The 27,071-nt window shown below is 44.6% G+C and overlaps 1 protein-coding gene across 1 annotated transcript; it reads left to right on the top strand.

Annotated features, from left to right (window-relative positions):
- Positions 1-11: 11 nt before the first annotated feature.
- arhgef19 (Rho guanine nucleotide exchange factor (GEF) 19) lies at positions 12-26,686 on the top strand (the record flags this gene model as incomplete). The annotated part of the gene is given in 17 exon segments (XM_080533518.1): positions 12-819; positions 1,871-2,210; positions 3,795-3,910; positions 4,262-4,394; positions 5,569-5,654; positions 10,648-10,904; positions 11,795-11,893; positions 11,895-11,956; positions 12,412-12,564; positions 14,198-14,327; positions 18,005-18,079; positions 20,574-20,663; positions 21,326-21,489; positions 22,902-23,060; positions 24,554-24,633; positions 25,337-25,441; positions 26,529-26,686. Coding segments are annotated over 17 exon segments (3,015 nt in total).
- Between the last annotated feature and the right edge of the window lie 385 nt (positions 26,687-27,071).

Genomic DNA, 27,071 nt, shown 5'->3' on the forward strand with positions numbered 1-27,071 from the left:
TTCTTTCAGCAATGCTCCCTGGGTATGGATTCTCCACGCGCCCTGACTTCCAGCCTCACCTCCACCTCGCCCTCCGCTGCAGAGGAGAGAGCCCCGGCAGCATGTGGATCTCGGGCTCAGGCGAGTCCCAGGCTCTGAGCGAGGCGGGCCGCGTTGACAGGGGGCCTCACCTGCGGCAGTGCCACCACAAGCACATCGCCGTGTGTCAGCAGGAGACCCTCGCCTTTATCGAACTGCAGCCGCCCCCCCCGCCTGTCGCCCCCAAACCCACCTGCCTGTCCCCCCTCCTCCCGACCTCCCCCGGAGGTCACACACAGCAGTGTGACTACAGCACCGTCTTTCTTAACACACACAGCAGAAGTGCGGTGAAAGAGACTCCTCAAAATGGCGGAGGAGGCAGGAGGAGGAGTAGCAGTAGCGACAACGACCACAACAACACACTAACTGACACTAACACAGACTTGAGTAGTTCCGACTCCTCCCGGACACACGGGGGCGACGTCGAGCTGGACATACGAGATACTACTACTGACACCAGGACGGAGGAGGACCCCCAATCGCAGGAACGATGTGAGAGACCCCTAGCAGTCGTCACCACCGTGTGCCGGCCCCTCCACTCGGCCTTCAGCCTGCCCCTGTCCCTGCCGCTGTCCTCCTTCTACAGCGACAGGGACTCCTGGGACTCACAGCCCTCCTCAGCGGAGGGTCCGGAGGGTTCCGAGGGTCCTGAGGGTTCCGAGGGGGCGGAGCTCCAGAGCCCAGACTGCTACGAGCCCCAGAGGAGGCCTTCCCAGGGGTCTCTGAAGGAGAAGTCCATCCGTAAGTTGCAGCGTTTTGATGATCAAGTCAAGATTGATGATGCTGATTGTTGATGATAACTTTCTACCTATGCCCTCCTTATCATATGGTCCTCTGAGGCTCGGGTTGGTAGAGTGTGGCGCTAATAACACTACGGTTAATAATAATAATAATAATAATTATTATTATTATAATTATTATTATTATATCTTCTCTTGTTGTGGGTTATTATGATGATGATGATGATTATTATTATTATTATTATTATTATATCTTCTCTTGTTGTGGGTTTGATTCCCACTGGGACCATATATACTGAAAATTGTGTTCACTCACTGCAATGTAAGTCGCTTTGGATAAAAGCCTCAGCTAAATGGTGTTTATATCATATCAACGCCTTTCCACTTCCTTCATTTCTACTGAAGACCCTGAAGACCCTGTACCCCACAGGACCTTTACGTTGGGTTCAAAACCTTCAAGTTACAAACATTCTACCTGATCTGTCCGTGATTACTGTTTATACAGCCGTAGTGTGGTTGTGGTTGTGTGTGTGTGTGTGTGTGTGTTTTGTTTGTTTCCTGTGTCTCTCCCCTAGGTGATCGCCCTGCCCTCCCTGCCTATCGCCATGGTGACGGCCTGAGTGAGAGCACACCTGTGCTCAATCAAGGGTGGAGGTGGAGGATAAAAGGCTGGGAGGGAGAGACATTCAGATGGAGCCAGTGGGCTCCTGATCACATGATCATAACCACAATGACTACCTGTTCTCTACCTATACTCCTCAAATTCACTCCTCTTTTCACTGATGACAAGAATTGGTGTGAGATAAAATACACCAGTTTCAGGTTTTGGTCATTGTGTTTTGAGGTTCCGATGTTAGTGTTAAGCCCAATGCACACGGCGTGCGTTTTTGTCGCACGACAACATTCGATTCTCAATTCACACCACCGAAGTGAGTGGGTGTGAATTGAGAATCGAATGTTGTCGTGCGACAAAATCGCACGCTGTGTGCATTGGGCTTTAAAGCGGTAGAGAAAAACTGTAATAAGCCCAGTTTGGTCTGCTCTTCTCTCAGGGCGTAAGATGCGGGTGTACTCCCCGGACAGCCAGAGTGACGACTCCCTCAGCAGCCCCGTCCTGGACTGTGACTACCTCTTCCCAGGGCCGCTCAACACCTTCCTGGAGGAGGATCACGAGGGGAGGCCCCGGACCGTCGACATCACTCCCTCCTCCTCCTCGTCGACAGCAGGGGGCGCCGTAGACCCCGGCCGTCTAAAGACCGCGGCTCCGCCTTTGTTGTTGGAGGACCGCCGGGCTGCGGAGACCAGCTCGGCCAGTAGGGGGAGCCCCTCGGGTCGCGTCCCGCTGGCAGACCAGGAGCGGCGGCGCTTCTCGGCGTCAGAGCTCATCTCCAGGTCACTGTGTTACACACTCTGTTACCATTTGCACTACTGCTGGTTGCACACACATCTCCAGGTCACTGTGTTACACACTCTATTCATCAGAGCAACGCATCCGGGTACTTTCCCCTCCCGTAATGTCCACGCCCCTTTTTGGGTGATAGAAGAGTAGAAGTTTGACTGGTGGTCAATGGGAATTTCTGGTCTTTGCTCCTTTAATCCGATAAAATAAGAAAACCGTAGTGCTTTTTAGATATTAGGAGCCCAAATCCGATGGCCAGTTAGGCAAACTATTATATAGTGTCATTGCCGATCAATGATCGACGTCGTTATATAGAGAAAATTAATGAAATAGGGGTTGATTCATCAGAGCAGTCATACGTCATCTCCCTGTCATCAGGGATTTGTAGTTCTTCAGTTGATTTGCCGTGGTCCTAACGTCTTCACCTCCAGTCCCCCCAACAGCGTTTGCTTTCGTTTCTTCTTTGAACATTTATCTCCCATGATTACAATAGAAATATCATGCACAGTAGCACTAGTCGATAGCCGTTATGGGTGAAGGGTTAGTAGGTACTTACTAAGTAGTACCTTAGTAGGCTAGATCAAATGAAGAACTACAAATCCCTGATGACAGGGAGATGACGTATGACTGCTCTGATGAATCAACCCCTATTTCATTAATTTTCTCTATATAACGACGTCGATCATTGATCGGCAACAACACTATATAATAGTTTGCCTAACTGGCCATCGGATTTGGGCTCCTAATATCTAAAAAGCACTACGGTTTTCTTATTTTATCGGATTAAAGTAGCAAAGACCAGAAATTCCCATTGACCACCAGTCAAACTTCTCAGTTTCTATCACCCAAAAAGGGGCGTGGACATTCTGATGACAGGGAGATGACGCGCAATTGCTCTGATGAATAGACCTATCGCTAAGCCACGCCCCAAAATAGAAATTGTCCAATCATATCAGAAAAGAAAACTCTGACGAACAACTCGCTAATATCTGATGGTGGAAAGCTTCTAGACTAAATATTCATTCAAAAACATTACTTACTTGTAAATCAGAAATTTGAACTCCCGCCATTGTAAGTCATTGAATGTCAGTCAGTCACGGTCACTCAGTCAGACAAAGAATTTGAGTTTTCAAAGGGGCCGTGGCTTAGCGATAGGTCTATTACCCTTTGCACTACTGCTGGTTGCACACACTCCTGGTCAACAATGTCAACACTCTATTACCCTTTGCACTACTGCTGTTTACAAATACTACCTTTGCACATAACATATGCACATTGCACTTACCTCTTTTTTGATATAGCCTCTATTTATGCATCTGTATAGACTGTATACATGTACATAGCTACCTTAACTGTACATAAGCTACCCTAACTGTACATATCTACCTTAACTGTACATAGCTTACGACTATCCTCTCCGCTAACTACCGTGCTTGCCATACTGTACCTATCACGTATAACTATCATGTTATATCACTATTTTGCACTTCTGGTTAGATGCTAAACTGAATTTTGTTGTCTGGTACTTGAACTCTTTAATGACAATGGTCAATAATCAAAGTGTAATCTGAATCCAGGCTGCAGATCTCCCAGAGGACCAGCTCCTTCACCCTGCGGCTGGGCAAGTCGCTGTCGGCTCGCGTGGCGGCTAGGGACAGACAGGTCTCCGGGGGGGCCAGCCCCACCCCCGACTGTACGTACAGACCGCCATACCGTACCTATCTCTATCATGTTTTGTTTTTATGTATCATGTTTTATATCGCTATGTGCATTTCTGGTTAGATGCTAAACTGCATTTCGTTGTCTTGGTACTTGTAGTAGTACTTGTATATACTCTGCAATGAGAATAAAGTTAAATCTAATCTAATCTAAAGTCTTCCAACATCGTACATTCATAATTGCTGACAACAATCTTAAATGATCTGAGAAACTGACTGTGTATACCAGTGCGTCTTCTTGTTTGTTGCCTTGTGTGAAGTTTTTTTTTATAAATATGGAGGTAAGTAAGAGGATACTTCCTTCCCTCTGTTTCCTTCATCTGTAGATAAATCCAACTCGAGGCACCGCAGCTCTGGGGGTTCGAGTGACAGCGCCCCCCACAGTCCTGTAGGACCGGCGCCTCCTTTCCCCTCGGCTGACAGTAACGTCCTGCTGCCTCGCCGGACCAGCAAGCTCAGGTGACCGACTGTTGTAGAGGATTATATGAAACACTAAGAAACTGAATTCTCTTGACTTGCGTAATTGTTGAGCAATAGTGTTCCCAGATTGAGGAGGGGTGTGTCCTGTTATTGTGATGTTGTGGAGCCAAGGTCGTAGGGGGGCGGAGGAGGGCGGGTGACGTTTTGTCTATTAAACCATGTCAGTGGTGTAGTCTACGTGATACGCAGGACTACGCCGTATACCCACTAGGAAAGGCCAAGGATTTGCGTATACCCACTTAAAAATGTGTGAGGATACGTAACGGCGTTTTGTGACAGAACTTTCACTTTCATTCATAAAATTCACCCCGTCTGTGTTACGAAGCACTTGACTTTTGGACCATTGGGACTGACTATAGTGTCATATAACATCAAAGGGGGAGATGCAACATGAAAAATGCAGCACTATCATGCACAGATCAGCCTTAGAACATGTAATTTATATATATATATAACGTTAGACAGGGAGCACAGATTTATTTTTATGGCGTTCCGAAATGAACAATATGAGGCTGGGAGAGAAAAATCACAGTATACCCACTAGAAAAAACTACACTACACCACTGAACCATGTGTCTCAGTGGAGAGAAGGCAAGCTCTCCATTTTCTACTTTCCTTGTTGTAACCCATGTTATAATAAGGGGCATTGTATAGCTGCTTGACTTGAGTTTCCTGTGCTCATTCTAAATTACATATCTACATAAGAATCCATTAATCACCTACCCTGTCCATCAAACATTTGTGAGGGCGGCTGGTGAAACCGGGAACAAGTCGCCAACCGACGGGCCGTTCAGATTTTTATTCTGAAAAATGTAAACAAATTTCAGCGTTGTTGAAAATCAATGACACACTCGCTAGTCAAGCCAAAACATTGCAATGCGTTGGATTCGGTGGGTAATCCCCACTGCTACCTAGTTAGTGTAGTGTATTTTTCTGAATTAAAAGTCTGAACATTTTGATTGGTTGGCGACTTGTTCCCGGTTTCACCACCTGCTGTCACAGATACATTGTTAAAATGGGTGACGGTCATCGAGGCCAAACAAACAAAATCAAAGTGACAATACATTACATTTTTGCTAAAGTGGATCTTTAAAGCATGTTATGACAAATTCTACGACCACTGTTGTAACTGGCATGAAACACTTCTCCACAGTTTGAGAAAACAATCTATAGAAGAGGACTGTCACCCCACGCCCACTGTCACCACGTCCAATCGTCTGTCAAGGTTTCTTCCCAGCTGTGAGTCTCACTTTTCACTTCCTTTTTCATGGATTCTATTCATTCCTTCCTGTACTGTAGTTCCAATTTGAATCATCCATTTCCTGCATATGGACCTTTTCCTACTCCTGATTGGAAATTGTGTGACAGAAATGTGCAATTGTTTTTTTTGGAATAATATTTATCTGTTATCTCTTGTCGGTTATTTATTATGTTTTATTCGCCAATTTTGTAACTCGTATCTGTACTGGTGTGCATTCTTGGCCAGGTCTCCCTCGAAAAAGAGATTTTAATCTCAAGAGACCTCCTGGTTAAATAAAGGTTAAATAAAATAAAATAGGGGCGCTTAGCGGGCGTAGTGGGATAAGCGTTGACCATGTAACCGCAGTTCGATTCCGGCCGGGGACATATCTGTGACGATTGGATACTCCTACCACTAGGTGTCAGTAGAGGTCCTTGTTATAGGACAGGACCGGGGATGATGTAGTGGTAGTGACAGGACAGCAACTAATAGGTACTAGGTAGATGGAGTTGATGTAACCAGAGCACGTGAATAAAAGTTATAAAAAGATTCTCATTGAACTGTTTCTCATTGAACGACACGAACGACACATGGTACCAGGAGTAAAACAGTGCAAGATACAACTGTGAAATGCGACATGGATTCAGTGAAGCCACCGACGAGTCTGCAACTGACGGGGAATGTCGACAGCAATTGGCGCACTTTTAAACAACAGTTTCTACTCTACATTACAGCGTTGGGATTGGAAACGAAGCCGGACACCAGGAAAGTAGCACTCTTACTAACAATAGCAGGCCCACAAGCCATAGAAGTGTATAACACGTTCGTGTTTGAGGAAAGAGATGATAACGAGAAGCTGGATAAAGTGCTCGAGAAATTTGATGCCCATTGCTCTCCCAAAAAGAACGAGACGTACGAGAGATATGTGTTCCGTTCTAGAATCCAGCAGCAGGGCGAGCCTTTCGATAGTTTTCTGACTGACCTAAAGCTAAAAGCACAGTCATGTAACTTTGCTACACTAAAGGACTCCATGATCAGGGACCAGATCGTAGTTGGTGTGGAGGATAAAAAGGTCAGGGAAAGGCTGCTGAGGGAAGCTGAGTTGACATTAGAGGGGGCAATCAAGATCTGTCATGCGAGTGAGCTGTCCCGGATTCACGCGAGGACGTTCGGCGAGATGGCAGCGGGCTCCATGAAAGTGAGTGATGATGTGACAGTTGCCGCGGTCTTCTACAAAGGAAAACAACGCGCACAAACGCAACGGACAGACGGTGAGACGTTCAACTGCAAACGCTGTGGCTCGCAGCACAAGCCAAGGGAGTGTCCAGCTTTTGGTAAGCAATGCTCTCATTGTAAAGGAAATAACCACTTTGCCAAACAGTGCTTCTCTAAAGGGAAAGAGAAAAGGATGGGAAAACCTGTAAATATAGTGGGGGAAGACACTGAAACTGAAAGTGACAGTGACCCATATGTTGTTGGCATGGTGGGCTGTGAAGTAGAGCCACAGAAGCAGATAAATGCTGTCAAGCAAGATAAATGGATAGTACCACTGCAAATAAATGGGACTATAGTCACTCTGAAACTAGACACTGGTGCAAAAGCAAATCTAATCAGCATGTCTGACATCAAAGCAATGAAAGAAAAGCCAAAAATTCAAAGAAAAATGCTTGAGCTTAAGGACTATAATGGACAGAGAATTGACTGTTTAGGCACATGCAAGCTGAAAGTAACAGTGAAAAGGAAAGTGCACCACTTACTCTTCTCTGTGGTAGCTGAAGGACTAGACTCACTGATAGGTGATAAAGCATGCGAAGATTTAGAGCTGGTGAAAAGAGTGTACTGCATCAACACAACTGTGAGCACATCTAGTGACTCTGTTGAATCCATAGTGCAGAGCTATTCAGATGTGTTCAAGGGCTTTGGTGAACTGCCATTCACCTATAAAATCCAGCTCAAAGAAAATGCACAGCCAGTTGTGCATGCTGCACGAAGGGTCCCAGCACCATTGAGAGACCGTCTAAAGGAGGAACTAAACAGGATGACAACACTGGGTGTAATAAGGAAGATTGAAGAACCAACAGACTGGGTCAATTCAATGGTGTGTGTAAAAAAGAAAAACGGTGACCTAAGAATATGCATGGACCCAAAAGATCTAAACGAGAACATCAGGCGTGAACACTACCAGATACCCAAGCGTGAGGAAATCACCTGTGAAATGGCGGGTGCAAGATACTTCACAAAGCTTGATGCATCACAAGGGTTCTGGCAACTCAAATTAGAAGAGAGCAGCACCAAATATTGCACCTTCAACACTCCTTTTGGTCGATACTGCTTCCTCAGACTTCCATTTGGAATAATCTCTGCGTCTGAAATATTTCATAGAGCAGTGGAACACATCATCGAGGGGCTGGATGGAGTTCGAGCCTATGTGGACGACATCATTGTCTGGGGCTCCACAATCCAAGAACACAATGAGAGGCTGACAAAGGTGCTGGAGAGCATACGGAAGAATGGACTGAAGCTCAACAGGAGCAAATGCCAGTTTGGAGCTCAGGAAATAGTCTTCCTTGGAGACAAGCTCTCAGCACAAGGTGTCCAACCCGACCAGGAGAAAATCAACGCCATACTCGACATGCCGAGGCCCACAGACAAAACAGGGGTGCTACGCATCATGGGGATGGTCAACTTCATAGGTAAATTTATCCCCAACCTATCAGCGAAAACATCCTGCATCCGTGGGCTCCTGCACAATGAGAGTGAGTTCAAGTGGACCTCCAAACATGAGCATGAATGGCAAGTGCTCCAGAGAGCACTAACCACTGCACCTGTGCTAACATTCTTCGACCACACAAAGAGGATCAAAGTGTCCACAGATGCATCAAAAGATGGGATTGGTGCAGTACTCCTTCAGGCTGAGGGTGAACACTGGAAACCGGTAGCCTATGCATCTAGGTCTATGACAGAAACTGAGTGTCGTTACGCTCAAATAGAAAAGGAGTGTTTAGGTCTAGTGTTTGGGCTAGAGAGGTTCCACAGCTACGTATATGGCCTCCCCTGCTTCACTGTAGAGACAGACCATCGTCCATTAGTCGCTATAATCAAAAAGAATCTGAATGAGATGTCACCAAGAATACAGCGAATGATGATGAGATTGCAAAGATACGACTTTGGACTGATCTACACACCAGGAAAGCATCTAGTACTCGCTGACGCACTCTCGCGAGCACCAACAGGGGACAGTGTCAGTACAACTGAAGAGGATGTTCAGAGGCATGTGAACATGGTGTCTGCTGTGCTTCCTGTATCAGACTCCAAGTCCAGACAGATAGCTGAGGAAACAGCGAAAGACACAGAGCTGCAACAAGTCATCAGCAACATGCAAAATGGATGGCCTCCAGGTTCCTGTCCACAGTTCTTCCATGTCAGAGGTGAGCTGAGTGTAGTCTATGGGCTGCTGTTGCTAAAACACGACAGAATCATCATCCCAAGAGCTCTGAGGCAGGACATGCTACGGAGGATCCATGAAGGTCATCTCGGTGTCGCAAAGTGTAAAAGAAGGGCGAGAGATACTGTCTACTGGCCTGGAATCAACAAAGACATAGAGAGACTGATAAGCAGGTGTCAAACATGTCAGGAGCATAGGAACAAGCAAACCAAAGAGCCCATGATAGTAGCTGATGTGCCAGCAGCACCGTGGCACAAGGTAGGAATGGACTTGTTTCATCTCAAAGGAAGAGACTATGTAGTAGTCATTGACTATTATTCCAACTTCCCTGAAATGGCACTGCTAGCAAACATGTCATCAGCCTGTGTCATAACACACACAAAATCGATCTTTGCCAGACATGGCATACCACATACCGTTGTGTCTGATAACGGACCATGCTTCAGTAGCGGAGAGTGGAGAGAGTTTGCAGAACAGTACGACTTCAATCATGTGACCTCCAGTCCTCTCTATGCACAGTCTAATGGAAAGGCTGAGAAAGGAGTCCACATTCTCAAGCAACTCCTGAAGAAAGCTGCTGACAGTGACTCAGATCCATACCTTGCTCTACTCAGCTACAGAGCATCACCTCTTGAGTGTGGACTGTCACCTGCTGAGTTGCTCATGAAGAGAAAGCTTCGTACCACACTGCCGAGTTACTCACAGCAAAGAAGACGTCCAAAGCTGAAACAAAAGCTACAGCTACAGAAGATGAAGCAGAAGTCATTCTATGACAGAACAGCCAAGCAGCTTCCACCACTCTCAAGCGACGACACAGTCAGGATTCAAGGTCCTGGTGGATGGAAGACAAAAGCCACTGTTCTTGACGAAGTCGCTCCACGGTCATTCACGGTGAGAACAGAAGAAGGACAAATCTTCAGACGCAATCGCCGCAGTCTCCTAAAAACTCCAGAAGCTGTTCCAGAGCTCAGTGAAGCCTGCAGTGAGTCTGAGCCCATCCGTCCACTTCCAAGTGACTGTAACACAGACAGATATACTGAACCACACACTAACACACACATGTCAAGTGAACCTGTGATAAGAAGATCCACAAGACACATCACAAAGCCTGATAGACTGAACTTGTAAAAAAAAAAAAAAAAAAAAAAGACAATTAGTTATTTTTCTTACCTCAAAGAAAGGAGGATGTGACGATTGGATACTCCTACCACTAGGTGTCAGTAGAGGTCCTTGTTATAGGACAGGACCGGGGATGATGTAGTGGTAGTGACAGGACAGCAACTAATAGGTACTAGGTAGATGGAGTTGATGTAACCAGAGCACGTGAATAAAAGTTATAAAAAGATTCTCATTGAACTGTTTCTCATTGAACGACACGAACGACACAATATCCTGCATGTCATCCCTCCTCTCTCTCTCACCCATCCTTCCTGTCTAAATCTCTACTGTATCTGTAAAAAAAAAATATAGATATATGAGTGGGACTGCCCCACTCAGAAAAAATAGCTTAAACAGTATATCCCCCTGACCCTCTCCCTGCCCCGTAGTGATCCTGTACCAGGAGTACAGCGATGTCGCCATCAACAGAGAGATCCAGAGGCAGCAGAGGGAGGAGCCGGGCGCTGAGGAGGAGGGGCTTAGGGGGGAGGGGTCCAGCGGCACCCCGTCTCCGTCCAACCTGTCGCCATCCAGCTCGTTCTCCTCGTCCCGCGGCTCCGCCTTCTCCCTGTGGCAGGACATCCCCGACGTCAGGACCAGCGGAGAGCTGCTGACCTTCAGCAACGAGGAACGCAAACTACAGGAGGTGAGTGTGGGGCGGCTGTGGCGCAGGAGGTAGAGCCACCGTCTAATGATGGCAAGATTGGCAGATCGGCGGTTCGAGCCCCGGCTGGTCACATGTCGAAGTCTCCTTGGGCAAGACACTCAACCCCAAATTGCTCCCAGTGAGCGGGCCGGTGCCTTGCATGGTAGCTTGCCGCCATTGGTGTGTGAATGTGTGTGTGTGAATGGGTGAATGAGAGGCCGTTGTAAAGCCCTTTGGATAAAGGCGCTATATAAGTGCAGTCCATTTACCATTTTACCATATGAGTATCACAACGACATCTAACAGCCATTTGGGTTTTTTGGTAACACCGGCCGGCGCTTGTGACATTCATACACAGCAATAATATGTGAAACTAGCCTTTTGGTGGTCCGCATATCGGCAATCAATCAAAATGTTCTGACTTTTCTTTTGAAACACGGAACTATGTTTCAATGTGTTTGCCCCACACGTTGAGAATCAAAACACAAACTCGCTAGTCAAGCCAAAATACTGCAAGGCAATGGATTCGGTGAGTAATCCCCACTGCTACCTAGTTAACTATAACACTACTTTACATTGTTAGCAGGCTCACAAAACAAGCTGTGTTAGTTGACTAGCGAGCACGTCATTGATTTTCAACACCGCTGAAATGTTTTCGAAAGAAAAGTCTGATCGTTACATCAGATCCCGATATACGGACCAAAGCATTAGAATGTGACACATACGTCTTATTTGCCAGCCAATTGGATGTATTCATACATACATTTTGTCATTAATCAATGTTTATAGTCATTTGTAAGCAAAACAGATTATGATTTTTGTAGGATTTTAGATTTCAAACTCAAGAAATAGTCGGGTGTCTTCTCATCTTGTGCGCCTCGTCCTCACAGGCCAAGTTTGAGTTGGTGACGTCGGAGGCGTCGTACATACGCAGCCTCACCATCGCGGTGGACCACTTCATGCTCTCCTCTGAGCTGGCCGAGTACCTGGGGGGTCCAGGACAGACAGTGGCTGTTCTCCAAGCTGCCTGAGGTCAAGGGGGTCAGTGAGAGGTATGATGAAATGGCACCACTGCACTGAGAGAGCACATGACGTGAGAGCACATACCTTCTTAGAAGAAAAGGTTCTAGTTAGTAACAAAAAAAAATGACTTTGGCCCAAATCGGATTTGTGGTTTGAATTCAGTTTAATATTATACGAATCCCACAAACTTAAAATGGCCAATTTGGGCACATCAATTACCTTCTTCCTCAGGGATGAAATGGAATCTCTCTCTCTCTCTCTCTCTCTCTCTCTCTCTCTCTCTCTCTCTCTCTCTCTCTCTCTCTCTTTCCTCCCTCCTCTCTCTCCCTCCCTCTCTCTCTCTCCCCCCACCCCCCCCGTCCCTCTCTCTCCCTCCCTCTCTCTCTCTCCCTCTCCCCCCACCCCCTCCCCTCCCTCTCTCTCCCTCCTTCTCTCTCGCTCCCTCCCTCTCTCTCCCTCCTTCTCTCTCTCCCTCCTTCTCTAGATTCCTACTGGACCTGGAGCAGCGGCTGGAGGAGGACATCTTGCGTTTTGACGTGTGTGACATCGTCCTGGCCCACTGCCCGGCCCTGCGGAGGGTCTACCTGCCCTACGTCACCAACCAAGCCTACCAGGAGCAGACCTACCAACGCCTGTTGTGAGCAGCCTTACTTTGTGTGTATTTATATTTGGCTTCGTTTAACATTTGAGACTGCGGGCAGCCAAGTGAAACCCAGGTTAGGCTTAATAAGTCGCCAACCAATAAAAAACAAATCTGACTTTTATTGTGAAAAACGTAAATACTGTTGAAATATTGTTGAACATCAATGACACACTCGCTAGTCAAGCCTAGCTTGTTATAGTTAACTAGGTAGTAGTGGGGAATTACTTACCGAATCCATTGCATGGCAATGTTTTGGCTTGACTAGCGAGTGTCATTGATTTTCAACAACGCTGACATTTATTTAAAAAAAAATCAGAATAAAAGTCAGAACGGTCCGTCGTTCGGTTGGCGACTTGTTTCCAGTTTCCCCAGCTGCTGTCTCATTTTAACAGCGTAAAAAACCCAGTATTAAGGTGAACGCGGACACTGTCGGGCCCTGGGGTCTGGAATATCTGTGCTATTTCCAAGGCCCCGTTTTTCTGCACACATGACGGCACTTGACCTGCTGTTTACGGCTCCTCCTCCCCCGTGAGCGCACTCCAGACAGCGCTACAGTACTGTGCAGGGTTCCCGCGCTGGTCTTAAAAAGCCTTAAAGTCTCAAATCCAGCAATCCGATTTATAAGGCCTAAAAAGGTCTTACGTTTCAGTTATTCGGTCTAAAAATGAGGTGCTAGGACTTTAAAATTAGATCCTGCAAGGAAATCAGTCCATTTCCATCTATTTACGTTGAAATTAATCAAGCTGGAACCAAAAAATGCCAATTCGCTTCCTTTTTTGTCTGTATGGCAGTGAAATCCCTAATTTCATCACCTCGAGGATGACAAAAACCTATCATGTGGTGTCGCGAATAGGTCTAAAATTATATCCAAAGAATATCCAAAAAAGGTCTAAACAGGTCTTAAATTTGACTTGTTGAAACGTGTAGGAACCCTGACTGTGGTACCTGTTACCTCCCACATAAATTGCAATTATGCCTTGCTGCTTTTGGACTTGGAAAACAGGGCCCTGCATGTAGGGATGCTTGGTGTTACATATTGTTCATATTGCTCCAAAAACATATTATACTGTACTTGCTCCAAAACATATTCTACTATACTTGCTCCATACAAATCGAGACCCGATACACATTATTAACCTGTAGATCAGTGGAATCTACTGGAACTGGACCTACATATCCTGTAGCTATCCAGGAAAAAAATGGTTGAGTGACAGTTTAAATACTGGTACGTCTTCAGTCAACACAAAAAACGGTTGGGTGAAAGTTTAAATACTGGTAGCCTACATCTTCAGTCAGCACAAAAAATGGTTGGGTGACAGTTTAAATACTGGTACGTCTTCAGTCAACGCAAAAAATGGTTGGGTGACAGTTTAAATACTGGTACGTCTTCAGTCAACGCAAAAAATGGTTGGGTGAAAGTTTAAATACTGGTACGTCTTCAGTCAACGCAAAAAAAATGGTTGGGTGACAGTTTAAATACTGGTACGTCTTCAGTCAACGCAAAAAAGGGTTGGGTGACAGTTTAAATACTGGTACATCTTCCGTCAACACAAGTGTATGTAATCCGGATCCGTTTCTCGATTTCTCAAATATCTTTATAGGTTGATAGATGTCTTGTCCCCCTCAGGCAGGAGAACAGTCGCTTCCCTGGGATCCTGGCCCGCCTGGAGGAGGACCCCATCTGCCAGCGCCTCCCTCTCACCTCCTTCCTCATCCTCCCTTTCCAGCGGATCACACGGCTAAAGATGCTGGTGGAGGTATGACTGTTGCCTCTGTTCAACATACATGTATAATCCCAGACTAAATATTGGGACAGGGGACAGAGCTATGACATGTTAACAGTGGCGGGCGGTGCATTTCACACCTAGGCCTTCAGTGATGTCCTACCTGAATTATTCCACCTCTTAATACCATCATTATGACGCCATGGCTCTAGAAACTATACATTTAGACAGAAACGCAGTATAACCGGGCGTTGCCATTGTTATTATAGCGGCACCTTGTCTGGGTGTATTCAATTCATTGCATGAAAACGAAAGCGTCAGTTATTTCCCGAACTTTGCGGTCTGTCGATCTCGATAGGAGAACCGTTTCGAGGTTCCATTTAAGGATGGTTATCTTCCTCGTGTTCATACGGTCACGGGGGTGTGTCGTTTTCCATGGTAGCAGCCCGGGAAGTGGTTAGAAGATCGCATTGAAGCCCCACTTACTCACACAACTTAGCCAGTCAACACAACACACATATCTATGGACCCCAGGGTCGCTCCGTATGTCTACATCTCTTGCAGAAAACATTAAATGCTTTTTACTCACCAAAACAACTGATTATTTGAACACAAAATCCATCCTCCTTTCTTTCCTCAAGAAGACTTCAATGTCTCTGTTGTACAGTTGATCAGTTCCACCAATAAGTAATTTTCTACATGGATAGCGTCGCTAACGTCGGGTTCGGACGTTCTCTTCTGATTATGTCTACTTTTCTTAGAAGGTTCTTCTTTGTTGTTATAATATCTGCCACCAAATCTACCTCTTCTCCTCCTTCAGCCATTGTGGCTGCTTGTAGGCTCCGCCTCCCAATAGTTTGTATCCAATCAAAAGACGTGCAGAGCTGATCAGGTGCTCCGCCATCCAGCAGGCCCCTTCGTCGGATTTGCTTGGATTTGCTCGCCAACTCGAGATCTGACTACGGCACGCCACAGTTCTTTTCTCGTTCACTTTAAATTACAATCTGTACTCGCGCCACTGTTGAATCTGCAGGCGGGCAGATTTCTTGGTACCCTGGCAACACATGATGGCTGAAATATGATTGGATAAAAGCTAAAGGCCAGCCCTCCAAATGTCTGGAAGCAGCGCAACCAAGAGGAAAGCTATGAAATGAAGAGAATAGACTACGGGAATAATTTAATACATATTTGTAGAAAAAATATATCAAAATTAAATGTATATTCTGATTATGTTTAGGCCAGCAGAGAAGGCCTTGCTGGCCCTGACGGCACACCACTGCATGTTAACCATTTAGCAGTTTAGGTTTAGCTGAGTGGCTTTACTCAAGGGCACACTAGTGGTGGTGTTCCCAGATGGGATTTGAACTCATGACCTTCTGATAACCAGTCCAACTCACCACCACTACCCCCACCCTACATGAATACATTACAATACAATAACAGTACCGTACATCAGGTAACTGAGCAGCCTTTCATCTTTTTTTGTTCCCACAGTTTTTTCTGACCAGGTGATCAAAGTGAGAAACATGAGCTAAGATATGAAGGAGCATTTGTGACAGGCAGCAGATTTGACTAGACTTTTATTCTGAAAAATGTAAATAAATGTCAGCTTTGTTGAAAATCAATGATACACTCGCTAGTCAACTAACACAGCTTGTTTTGTGAGCCTACTAGCAATGTAAAGTAGTGTTATAGTTAACTAGGTAGTAGTGGGGATTACTCACCAAATCCATTGCATTGCAATGTTTTGGCTTGACTAGCGAGTGTGTCATTGATTTTCAACAACGTTGAAATGTATTAACATTTTTCACAACAATAGTCTGAGCATTGTGATTGGTTGGTGACTTTTTCCCGGTTTCACCAGCTGCTGTCACATATTGTGTATATACTATATACATAGGCATAGTGGTGATCTAGTGGATAGTGTGTTGGACTTCATGACAGAAGGTCATGACTTCAAATCCCACCTGGGAACACCACCACTAGTGTGCCCTTGAGTAAGGCACTTAGCCTTAAATTACTCCAGGGAAACTGTCCCTGTAATTAGAGATGCTCCGATCAGGGTTTTTGGTGCCGATCACTGGAATCAGTGATCTGCCGATCCGATATCACCGATCACCGATCACAGCGTCGAAAATGGCAATTGAAGCATTCTATTTATTGTGTAGCATTATTTATGTTTTAAATTATTCTTAACACCATTGACATTGTATATTAAGTATTTAAATGAAATTAGGAGATGAGAAAGTATCATGAATTGACGACCATCTGTTTTATTGAATTCACAACCACCTGTAGCTTACTTCAGGAAAAACAAATAAAATGTGAAAATAGAAATCATAATAAATAAAATGTACACTGTCACATCAAATGTGCAACATTCCACTCGAATGAGAGGAACTAGGGGCTCTTAGAGAACTTGGAGCTTATACTGTAACTGTAGCTTTCCTGAGGAACAATAAACATACCCAAACTAAACTGCAACATAAACAGGCTATAGCCAAATATAAAATACTGTTTCAAGTCAGTCAGTTTCAAGTCATATTTAGGAGGAGATAAGACAGCAAGTCAGCAATAATCAATAAAACAAAAAAACAAAACATTGCACCTAAGGAGATTTCAGACTCAAACCTTACTTCTGATTAAGCAGCATCACTGGCAGATTAGCCTTGAGAAATACAAGCATCTCAGCGTTTTTGGCACTCAGCCTGTTCCTCTTATCATCTAAAATATGTCCTGCTGCTGAAAAGTCGCTCGCTATCTACACTTGTGCAAGGTGCACAGAGGAAGACCTAAAACTCACGCGCTAATAGTTGTTGTTGCTATGGGCCAAGTGACTTCCTGCTCGCGGGGTCACATGACGTCGGTGAACACTACCTACACTACGCTCGTGAAGTCGCGCTGGAACTCTGACCAGCACTCGTGGAACGCCTCTCGTCCAATCAAAGCACTCGGTCCCTTTATGACGTCGAGCCCAGTGTGCGCTTCGGCGCTCTCTGAGCGAATCGACGAACGCAGCAAATGCCGTATGATATTCGTGGTATTGAAAGACCTTGCGTGCGTTCCTCCGCAAGGTATTTCTTTTGAGCAGACATTACAAACGGCATATTTGTTGTCTCTTTCCGACACTGTGTAATATTTCCAGACTGGCGACGCCATTTTGTAAACTGATCGGTCATGTTTGATCGGCCGTTTTGAGAACTCCGATCAAAACCGATCAAGGCCATATCGGCCGATACCGATCGGCGCCGATCAGATCGGAGCATCACTACCTGTAATCTAATAAAGTTTACTCTTTAAGTTGCTTTCAATTCGTTTGTTAAGTCGTGACGTGTTTCCGGGTCCAGCACTGGCTGAGGCGCTCTCTTTGAAATGCAGCAGTAATAATAATAATTAATTATATTTGTATAGCGCTTTTCCGAGGCTCAAAGACGTTGACAATATGTCCCTTGTTGTATGAATAGATCTGAGTCTAAAAAAACAATTGAACTGTCATTCTACCGCTTTAGTACACTGGTACTCTGGTGCGGGGAATTTTTTATTTGGACCCGGAAATTGCTAAACGTCACGCGTGATGTCAGACTTAACAACCGAATAAAAGTGTCTGCTAAACGGTTGAAACATACGTTCTCTGTGTTCTATCTTCTGTCTGTTAGAACATCCTGAAGGTTTAAACGTACGTTCTCTGTGTTCTATCTTCTGTCTGTTAGAACATCTTGAAGAGAACAACACCAGGTTCTAGAGATGAGGACACCGCCACCAAAGCCTTCAACGAGCTCAAAAAGGTTAGACTCACTAGAAACAAGTAACACCTTATTCACTAGAAAACATCGTGAGGTATGTAAGGCCTATCTGAGACATTTGAAATGTGACCAAAAAGGAGATTGAAGTGCATTATGAAAGTCAATCAGCATTATACTCTATGCATGTTGTGATGACAGTGTTTTTCCATATTCTGCCCAAGTCTTTGAAATAACTCAATTGATATAGCTTAACACTAGAACAGCCGTGCCGTTTTACCTACTGCAGTTTTTCTCAGTTGCTTAAACACATTTCTTGAAACCTCCACCCATTTTCTCAAAACCTTAAACACAAATCCCAAAATTCAAACTACATTCACAAAACCCCAGACTTTCCCACCAAAATCAAACTGTCACCTCAAAACCACTTATCCTGTGTTCAAAACCAAACACTGTGTTCAGATCATACACACAGCAAGTAAACATATATTCACCACAGAGCATTTGTTAGACACTACATACAATAATTTAGGACACAGCATCCAGGGCATGTAGACAGAAAACAGAACCCAGCCTTGACAAGACTCCACAGTTGCAGTATAATATACTTTGAATATTATCATCACAGGCCTGTTCCATTGCCTGCAATAAATTTGCCCTGCTGTAGGGCTGTCATAGACCTTCCACCGCCACGCAGAGAAAATCTCCTCTATTGGATTCAGGAAGGGGCTGTAAGGTGGAAGGAAACCCATTATGAAGTGCTGGTTGTTGGTGAACCACTCATGTATCAGGACAGCACGGTGAAAGCTCACATTGTCCCAAACTATGACATATACAGGATGAACTGCTTGCTGATGCAGCTGCTCACGCGCAGCCATACTATCCTGTAGACCACCCAGAAATGTAAGGAGATGTTCAGTGTTATATGGCCCCAGGTTTGCATGACGGTGGAGCACCCCCCCAGTTACTTATGGCTGCACAAAGGGTGACATTGCCACCACGATGGCCAGGGACTTCCACAATGGCACGTTGACCAATTGTGTTCCTGCCTCTCTGCCTCCTTTTCACCAGATTGAACCCTGCTTCATCTATGGAAATGTATTCATGGGGCCTTTCAATGTAAACGTAGCAACTGCAACTACTAGCCTACCGTAACAGTAGGCTTATGAGCATAGAATTGTACTGGAAGCATCAGAGCGTGTAGGTTACACTTACTTGCACATACTGATATCTTAGATCTTTGGCTCTTGCAGAGTTGCGATCAAAGGGTACACTTTGTACACTTGTTTCATGCTAAGTCTGTTGCGTGTGAGGACACAGTCAATAGTTGACAGAGGCACACTGTTGATTCCATCCAAGTTGACATTGATTCATGCTGACAAACATGCTGATTCTCACAGAATCTTGGCTACACGACGGTGTGCCAGATAACGCGATCGAGCTACAAGGCCGACAGATGATTGCGGTAAGATGCGTGGCGGACTATGCATTTATGTAAACAACTCTTGGTGTACAAACAACGCCACCATCGACAAGCACTGTTCTGCTCATCTTGAGTTGGTCATGGTTAAAAACAGGCCATTCCATCTGCCCAGAGAGATCTCAGCCATCATAACAATGGCAGCCTACATAGCACCTCAACCCTCGCCAAGAAGGCCCACAAACGCCTCTTCCTCCTGAGGAAACTGGCCAAACTGGTGTACAATAGTTGCACGGATTTCATCAGTAATGATTGTTCTTGCTCTTCCTCGGCCTCTTCCTCGTCCCCTTCCTCCTCGTCCACCTCCTCTCACACAAACTCTTCCTCCTCTTCCTCCTCTGCCTCTCTGTATGTTTCCGTCCATTGTAGATGGATGCACATGTGCCACCTGTGCAATCTGAACTGACTTTTACCCTGCCCAATGGGTCTGATCACATCATTAGAAACATGTGTGTGTTAAATTTGAGGTTGTTGTGTGTAACAGATGACAACTGTGTTGGAGTTGTGTTCACATTCTGCTGCCAGTGTTCACAATTTTGCAACACAAGTGTATCACAGTGTGAAATGTGTTTAGTGACTGAGACTATGTGTTTAAGGTTTGGCAAGAAAGAGCGGATGAGTTTTGCAAATTGTGTCTAAGTACCTGAACAGTGTTTAAGGTTTGGCCAAAAGAGTGTTTGATTCGACAAATAAGCTTAGGCCACTGAGAATTTGGTTCAGAGAATGGGGTTTAGTGTTTTAGCAACTGAAAAAAACTGTAAAAGAGCCGCCTCTTTACAATGCTCAAGCTGCTATTTACACACAACGACCACTAGTTGGCCGCCTTGTTAATTAGCCTGCCTCCTACACAGAGAAACTGCAAAATAGCTTTATTATACTAGCTTATCCTGATGTGATTTTGAAAATGTAAGGATACTGAGTGGTAGAACGCACATATCTAGGAAAAGTTGTGAAAGGAGGGTCCTGAAAATTGATTGAGTGCAAAGATATAACTTTTTTTTTTACTCAAATGACCCCTCATGGCTGTTCTAGTGTTAATAACTAGTCTTATCATTACAGATTATAAAAGAATGTAACTCCAGCGTCCAGTCGATGAACAGAATGGAAGAGCTGATTCACCTCAACAAGAAGATCCACTTCGAGGGCAAAGTACAGTAGCTGAAAGCATCTTTTTATTTTTTTAATACTTTTTTTTTCTGCAACATTTCAGGCATAACACACCACACACACACACACACACACACACACACACACACACACACACACACACACACACACACACACAGAGAAAAGCATCATACACAAACAAACAAAGAACAATTAATGAAAATCCCATCTCAGGTGTAATTCTGTGAACATCCTATTTCACAAGGTCATACCATGGAGTATCATCAGTTACAAAGGAAAAAAACAACTCATTTTGGATATTTACATTCCTCCAATCTCAGTTCAATGTTATTAGATTTTCAATCTTTCTCAAATTAAGATTTTCGTTTTTCAAAAAATGCTGGTTGAGAGAGGATGCTGGCGTTGCTTGTTCGCCGCTTCTCCGCCCGAAATCTAGATATACTTGCAGTATACAGAGTAGATTGTCCTACAAAGACACTTTAATTAGACTTTTAATTAATTAGACCCCTATGCTTTCTTTGATTTATTTTTTGTTTCTTTTTATTACTACTACTCGATCTTCTCAGTTTGTAAAGTGTCTTTGAGTGTCTAGAAAAGCGCTATATAAGTCTAATGTAGTAGTAGTATTATTATTATTATTATTATTATTATTATTATTAGTCACCAAAGTCTCTCCCTTTCAGATCTTCCCTCTGATCTCTCAGTCCCGCTGGCTGGTGAAGCATGGCGAGCTGCTGGAGGTGGACACACAGACTATGAGTATTTCCGGTGCAAAGTTCAAGTTGCCCACCAGGCCTGTGTACCTGCATCTGTTTAACGACTGTCTGCTGCTGTCCAGGAGGAAAGAGTGAGTATCTGAACCTCTGTAACATAGAGATTACTGTAGAATTGATTTTAAGATTCTTTTTGGTTTACAAAGCACTAAATGGTCTCGCGTCCGACTACATGTCTGACATGGTTTTAATACAGTAGATCTCTCAGGTCCTCTGGTACTGGTCTCTAGATCCCTCAGGTCCTCTGGTACTGGTCTCTAGATCCCTCAGGTCCTCTGGTACTGGTCTCTAGATCCCTCAGGTCCTCTGGTACTGGTCACTAGATCCCTCAGGTCCTCTGGTACTGGTCTCTAGATCCCCCAGGTCCTCTGGTACTGGTCACTAGATCCCTCAGGTCCTCTGGTACTGGTCACTAGATCCCTCAGGTCCTCTGGTACTGGTCTCTAGATCCCTCAGGTCCTCTGGTACTGGTCTCTAGATCCCTCAGGTCCTCTGGTACTGGTCTCTAGATCCCTCAGGTCCTCTGGTACTGGTCTCTTGGTTGTTCCAGGGGTCTGGTCTAAGACCCATGGCGAGGCCACTTTTAGCCACTATGACCCCAGACTTTGGAACGGCCTGCCAGAGGACTTGAGGCTGGCAGAGAGTGTGGATATCTGGAAAGCTTAAAACACATCTTTTTAGCCTGGCTTTAGTGTCATCTAGTGTCTGTCAACTTGCACTTTTACCCCTATTTCTTATCTCCTACCTATTGTTTTATTGTATGGTAGTTTATTTACTATTGTTTTTATGTTCAGCACTTGGAGTTGCATTCTATGCATGACGTGCGGCATGCGTGCTATATAAATGAAGTTTGATTGATACTGTATGTCTATGGTCGTTTATGGAGTTGTATGCTAAATACCAGGTGATTTAATGATGAATGTCTTAGAGATCATGTTGACCTATACCTATTGACCTATTGAATGAATGAATGAATGAATGGACTTTATTGTCATTGCTACAGTACAGGTACCAAACAACGAAATTTAGGAGGGGTGGCTCCCCTGGTGTTAGGAAAGGAAAAAAAAAAAAAACGTTTAAAAAAATCACAAGAAGGGAAGGAGCTGGTTTACATAAATAAAGGCTATGTACACAATCCACTGTACTATACTGTACAGATAGACTGATATTGAGCTATACTGTACAACTAGGGGGCAGCTGTTTTCTCTGGTTAGATCAAGTGGTCACAGAAAACACTGTAGACCCCATGAATGGCATATTAATGAAATCCCCATTCATATTCGTATTTACATTTAGATTTTTTGGGACACTACAAATACATTTGTCTACGTAAGTGAATCATCTGTCCATCATTGGTCATCGCAAGAACAAGAAATCTATGCTAGGGCCAGAGGGGCCATTGGCAGTCATAATGCTAGACGAAGGAAGAACTATTAAAGTATTTTATTTGTATTTATTCACCCCACCCACCCCGGTCGCTGTGCAGCACGTGGAAGTTCATGGTGTTCGTGTACGCCAAGATGGGAGAGCTGAAGGTGAAGGACCTCAGCCAGAAGCTCCAGGGCATCTCAGGGTTCATCTTCCACCTGCAGCTGTGTGAAGGCCAGCAGCTCAAACACCAGATCCTGCTCAAGTCCCACACCGAGTAAGTCAGCAAGCCTGCCCTCACACGCATCACCAACACTGCTGCCAGGATAATTACACTCCCCACACCCAACCTCACAGCACTAAACAACAGGGCCATCTCACACATCGCAACCACAATAGAACAGGACATCACCCACCCACCCACTCAATCTGTATGTACCCCAATCTGTATGTACCCCACTGCCATCCGGGCGTAGGTACAGAACGCTAAGGTGCAAAAGGGCTCGCTTTGGCAAAAGCCTGATCCCCGCAGCCATTGTTGCCTTAGATAATAGACCGTGCTGAGTGTGTGTACTTGTGTATCTGTCATGTGTAGTACTGTCTGTTGTTGTCTATGTTATACAGTGTTGTATGTGTATGTATACGGTACAGTGGTGGGAAAATGAATTTCCCCTGGGGACAATAAATGTAATCTATCTCTCAAGCACTCTCAGGGCCGGTTAGAGTTAGCTGAACCATGTGCTAACCTGTGCTAACCCTTATCCGTTTTTTACCCTAACCCTGTGTCGTCCCTATGTGTTTTACCCTAACCCGGTTCTACAGACAATGATTAAGCCTAGTCCTGGACTAAATCACACTTTCAGGTGTAAAATCTCCTTTGAAGAAGCTTTTTAGTGGAAGATTAGATTGAAGCCTTTTTGGGAAACCGCCCCTCAGTCTCTATTGTATCTCTGTATATTTCCTGTTCAAGAACTTATTCCATCGAGGGAGCCTAAAGTAGGACCCTCATTGGTCAATCTATGGTTCTGAGCCACTCCCACCAAGCCTCTGATTGGTTATTTGGGGGGGTTTCATGATGAGATCTACAATAATCCAGGGATTATTTACATAGGGACTCTTTACCATATACAGTAGCCTACCTTAGCCTAGCCATGTGCAAGTCTTTGGGGCGGCTGTGGCTCAGGAGGTAGAGCCGGCGTCTAACGATTGCAAGGTCGATCCCCGGCTCCTCCTTCTGTCCACGTGTCGAGGTGTCCTTGGGCAAGACACTGAACCCCAAATTGCTCCTAATGAGCGGGCCGAAGCCTGGACATGGTAGCTTGCCACCATCGGTGTGTGAATGTGTGTGTGAATGGGTGAATGAGAGGCTAAATCCCTTTGGAATAAGGTGTTGTATAAGTGCAGTCCATTGACCATTTAACACTAGAACAGCCGTGCCTTTTTTACCTACTAAAAGAGCCCGCTCGTTTTACAATGCGAAGCTGCTATTTACACCCAACGACCACTAGTTGGCCGCTTGTAAATTAGCCTGCTTCCTACACAGAAAAACTGCTAAATAGCTTTATACTAGCTTATGATTGTTTGATTCATGTGATTTTGAAAATGTAAGGATACTGGGTGGTAGAACACACATATCTAGGAAATGTCATGAAAGGAGGGTCCTGATATTTGATTGAGTGCAAAGATATATGTTTTTTATTTACTCAGACTTTTTTTACTCCCTCGTGGCTGATTAAGTGTTAATGGATGCATACTTTTGTTTCTACCCAGGAGTGGAAAACAGAGATGGATCACAGCGATGTTCCCTTCTGATCCACTGGAAGACTTTGAGCAAGCCAGTGAGAATGATGGTGAGTTCTTTATACAGGGGTCTTCATAAGCTATCATTATCATATAGCGCAGGTGTATAATTCCAATGGTTGATCACAGCTCAATCATGTCAAACTGTTGTCGTCACTGTATCTGTCCAATAAAATGAAATATATAGTGGACATATTTTCCACTCAGAAAAAAATACTTTTTCTCTACACCTCTGGATGCTGTGGATTTAGAATTCAATTTAAGGTTCTGGTCATCACTTCATGGTCAGGCACCTGCATACATCTGTGACCTACTGCATCCTTACAGCCCCAGTAGGTCTCTCAGGTCCTCTGACCAGGGTTTGTTGGTTGTCCCCCGTGCCAGATTAAAAACAGTGATCGAGCATTCCAAACCATGGCTCCCAAACTTTGGAATGCTCTTCCCTTGGAACTTAGATCAGCGGTCTCGGTCGAAGCATTTAAAAAACTGCTTAAGGCTGTCCTGTACAGACAGGCTTTTGGCTAACCCCAAAAGCCTATCTTTTTGTGTCTTGTTATTATTTGTTGTACTTTTTTGTTGTGTTTCTTTTAATCTGCTATTAGTTTTGCTCTTTAATTATGTTTTATAGCCTATTTGTACTTTGTGACCGCACTTTGTGACCGCTGGTCTGTGATAGGTGCTATATGAATAAACTTTACTTACTTACTTAAAAAAAAGCATAATCTCTACATCTCTGGATGCTGTGCTCCTCAGATCTGGCCCAGGTTCAGTGCATCAAGTGCTACCAGGCGCAGGAGCATGACGAGCTAACACTGGAGAAGGCTGACATTCTCCAGGCCAAGACCATTACAAGTGACGGTGGGTGGAACACAGTGGCTCAATATACAATACCAGTCAAAAGTTTGGACACACTTTCCAATTCCAATGAGGGTTAGGGTTAGGGTTAGGGGGAAGTGTGTCCAAACTTTTGACTGGTACTGTATACCTAGTTCATACAGTATTAAACTTAACACTCTATGAATCTGCTTTTTAAAGGTCCAGTAGGTCGATTTCAGCTTCAAAATAGTGCTCAATGGCCATGATACATTGGTAGCGATCACATACAGTAATAAAGAACGTTCGATGAGTGCTGTTCTGGTCCAAATAAAGATACCGGTACAAATAAAGCTTTCTAAGAGTTGATGTCATGGTTGGACAATGGCCCTCACATTCTTATTGTACATTTTTTAAAGACCACCAGAAGTGATGATGTAATAGGATGTTAGTTTTTGTTTGTTACTAAAGCCTGGTACACACATAAAGATGTCTGTACCATTTCTAAATCTTTACAGATTTTTTATCCCACACCCCACACATGAAGATAAAAAATCATGGATTGAACAGTTTTGATCGTATTGTGTGTGGTGTGCTCCGATGTACGACCACATGCATAAAGATCTGTCCTCTGACAGTCTGGAGTCTCCAGTCCCCCAATCCAGAAATCTCGCGTGATCAGGGTAGTAGTACCCGGACTGACCTGTAGAGGCAGCAATGTGCTACAGGGGAAATAAAGTGCAGAAGAACGAAAAGAAGAAGACACGTCAGTCAGCTCGCTTCTTGATTGGCTACATTCCATTCCACGTCACAATCAGACTCGGGAGTTGTCAGTTTTGACCACAGACAAGAAGACTTTTGATCGTAAATATTGAACAGGTTTAATATTTACGATCGTCGGCCCCGACCATTTTCCGAGCACATTGTCGGGAGACATTTACTCTTAACACACCTCACACCACATAACAGGATAATCTTGTAGGATAATCTTTAGAGCCATCCGATAATCGGGCGTTTGCTGTCCTTGGTCGGAAGGGGGGAAATCGGGCCAAAATCGGCTCCGGCCCGCTCTTTATGTGTGTACCCGGCTTAAGTTTGTGTTGGTTTTGTTTCTTTGTTCCTGTGTGGGCAGGCTGGGTGGAGGGCTACCGGCTGTCAGACGGGGAGCGGGGCTGGTTCCCCAAAACCTACGTGGAGGAGATCACGAGTCGCAGCGCACGTCTCCGTAACCTCCAAGAAAACATCCGCATCAAGTGTGTCACAAAGAAACTAGAGGAGGAACTTGTTTAAATGTCCTCCCAATAATGCTACTTTTTATTTTTTCCTCAGAATGTTCCTCAAATTTGCTCAAAGTTCAGTAACTCTCAACCGAAGATTCAAGATCCTACTTTATTTGCAAAGCCAATTCAAGCAAACAATTACGTATATACTCTATGAACTGAATCAATAGCAGAATGTGTAGCGTGTCTGGATGTGGGATCTTATTAGCCTGCGGGTGCTAACCTAAGATATCTTGAACACAGCCGACATGATAATACTGCTGTGAAGCAGCCGTTTGCTTTCCACGCATGCTTGCTATGATGTCAAACAATTTCTTGGTAATTAAAAACCAAAATGATTCAACTATGTTTGATTTACAACCTAAGCACTGTAATCGTCATCTAACTTAAAATCG

Source organism: Nansenia antarctica (assembly GCF_963989245.1).
Source record: "Nansenia antarctica genome assembly, chromosome: 6".
In the NCBI taxonomy this organism is placed as follows: Eukaryota; Metazoa; Chordata; class Actinopteri; order Argentiniformes; family Microstomatidae; genus Nansenia; species Nansenia antarctica.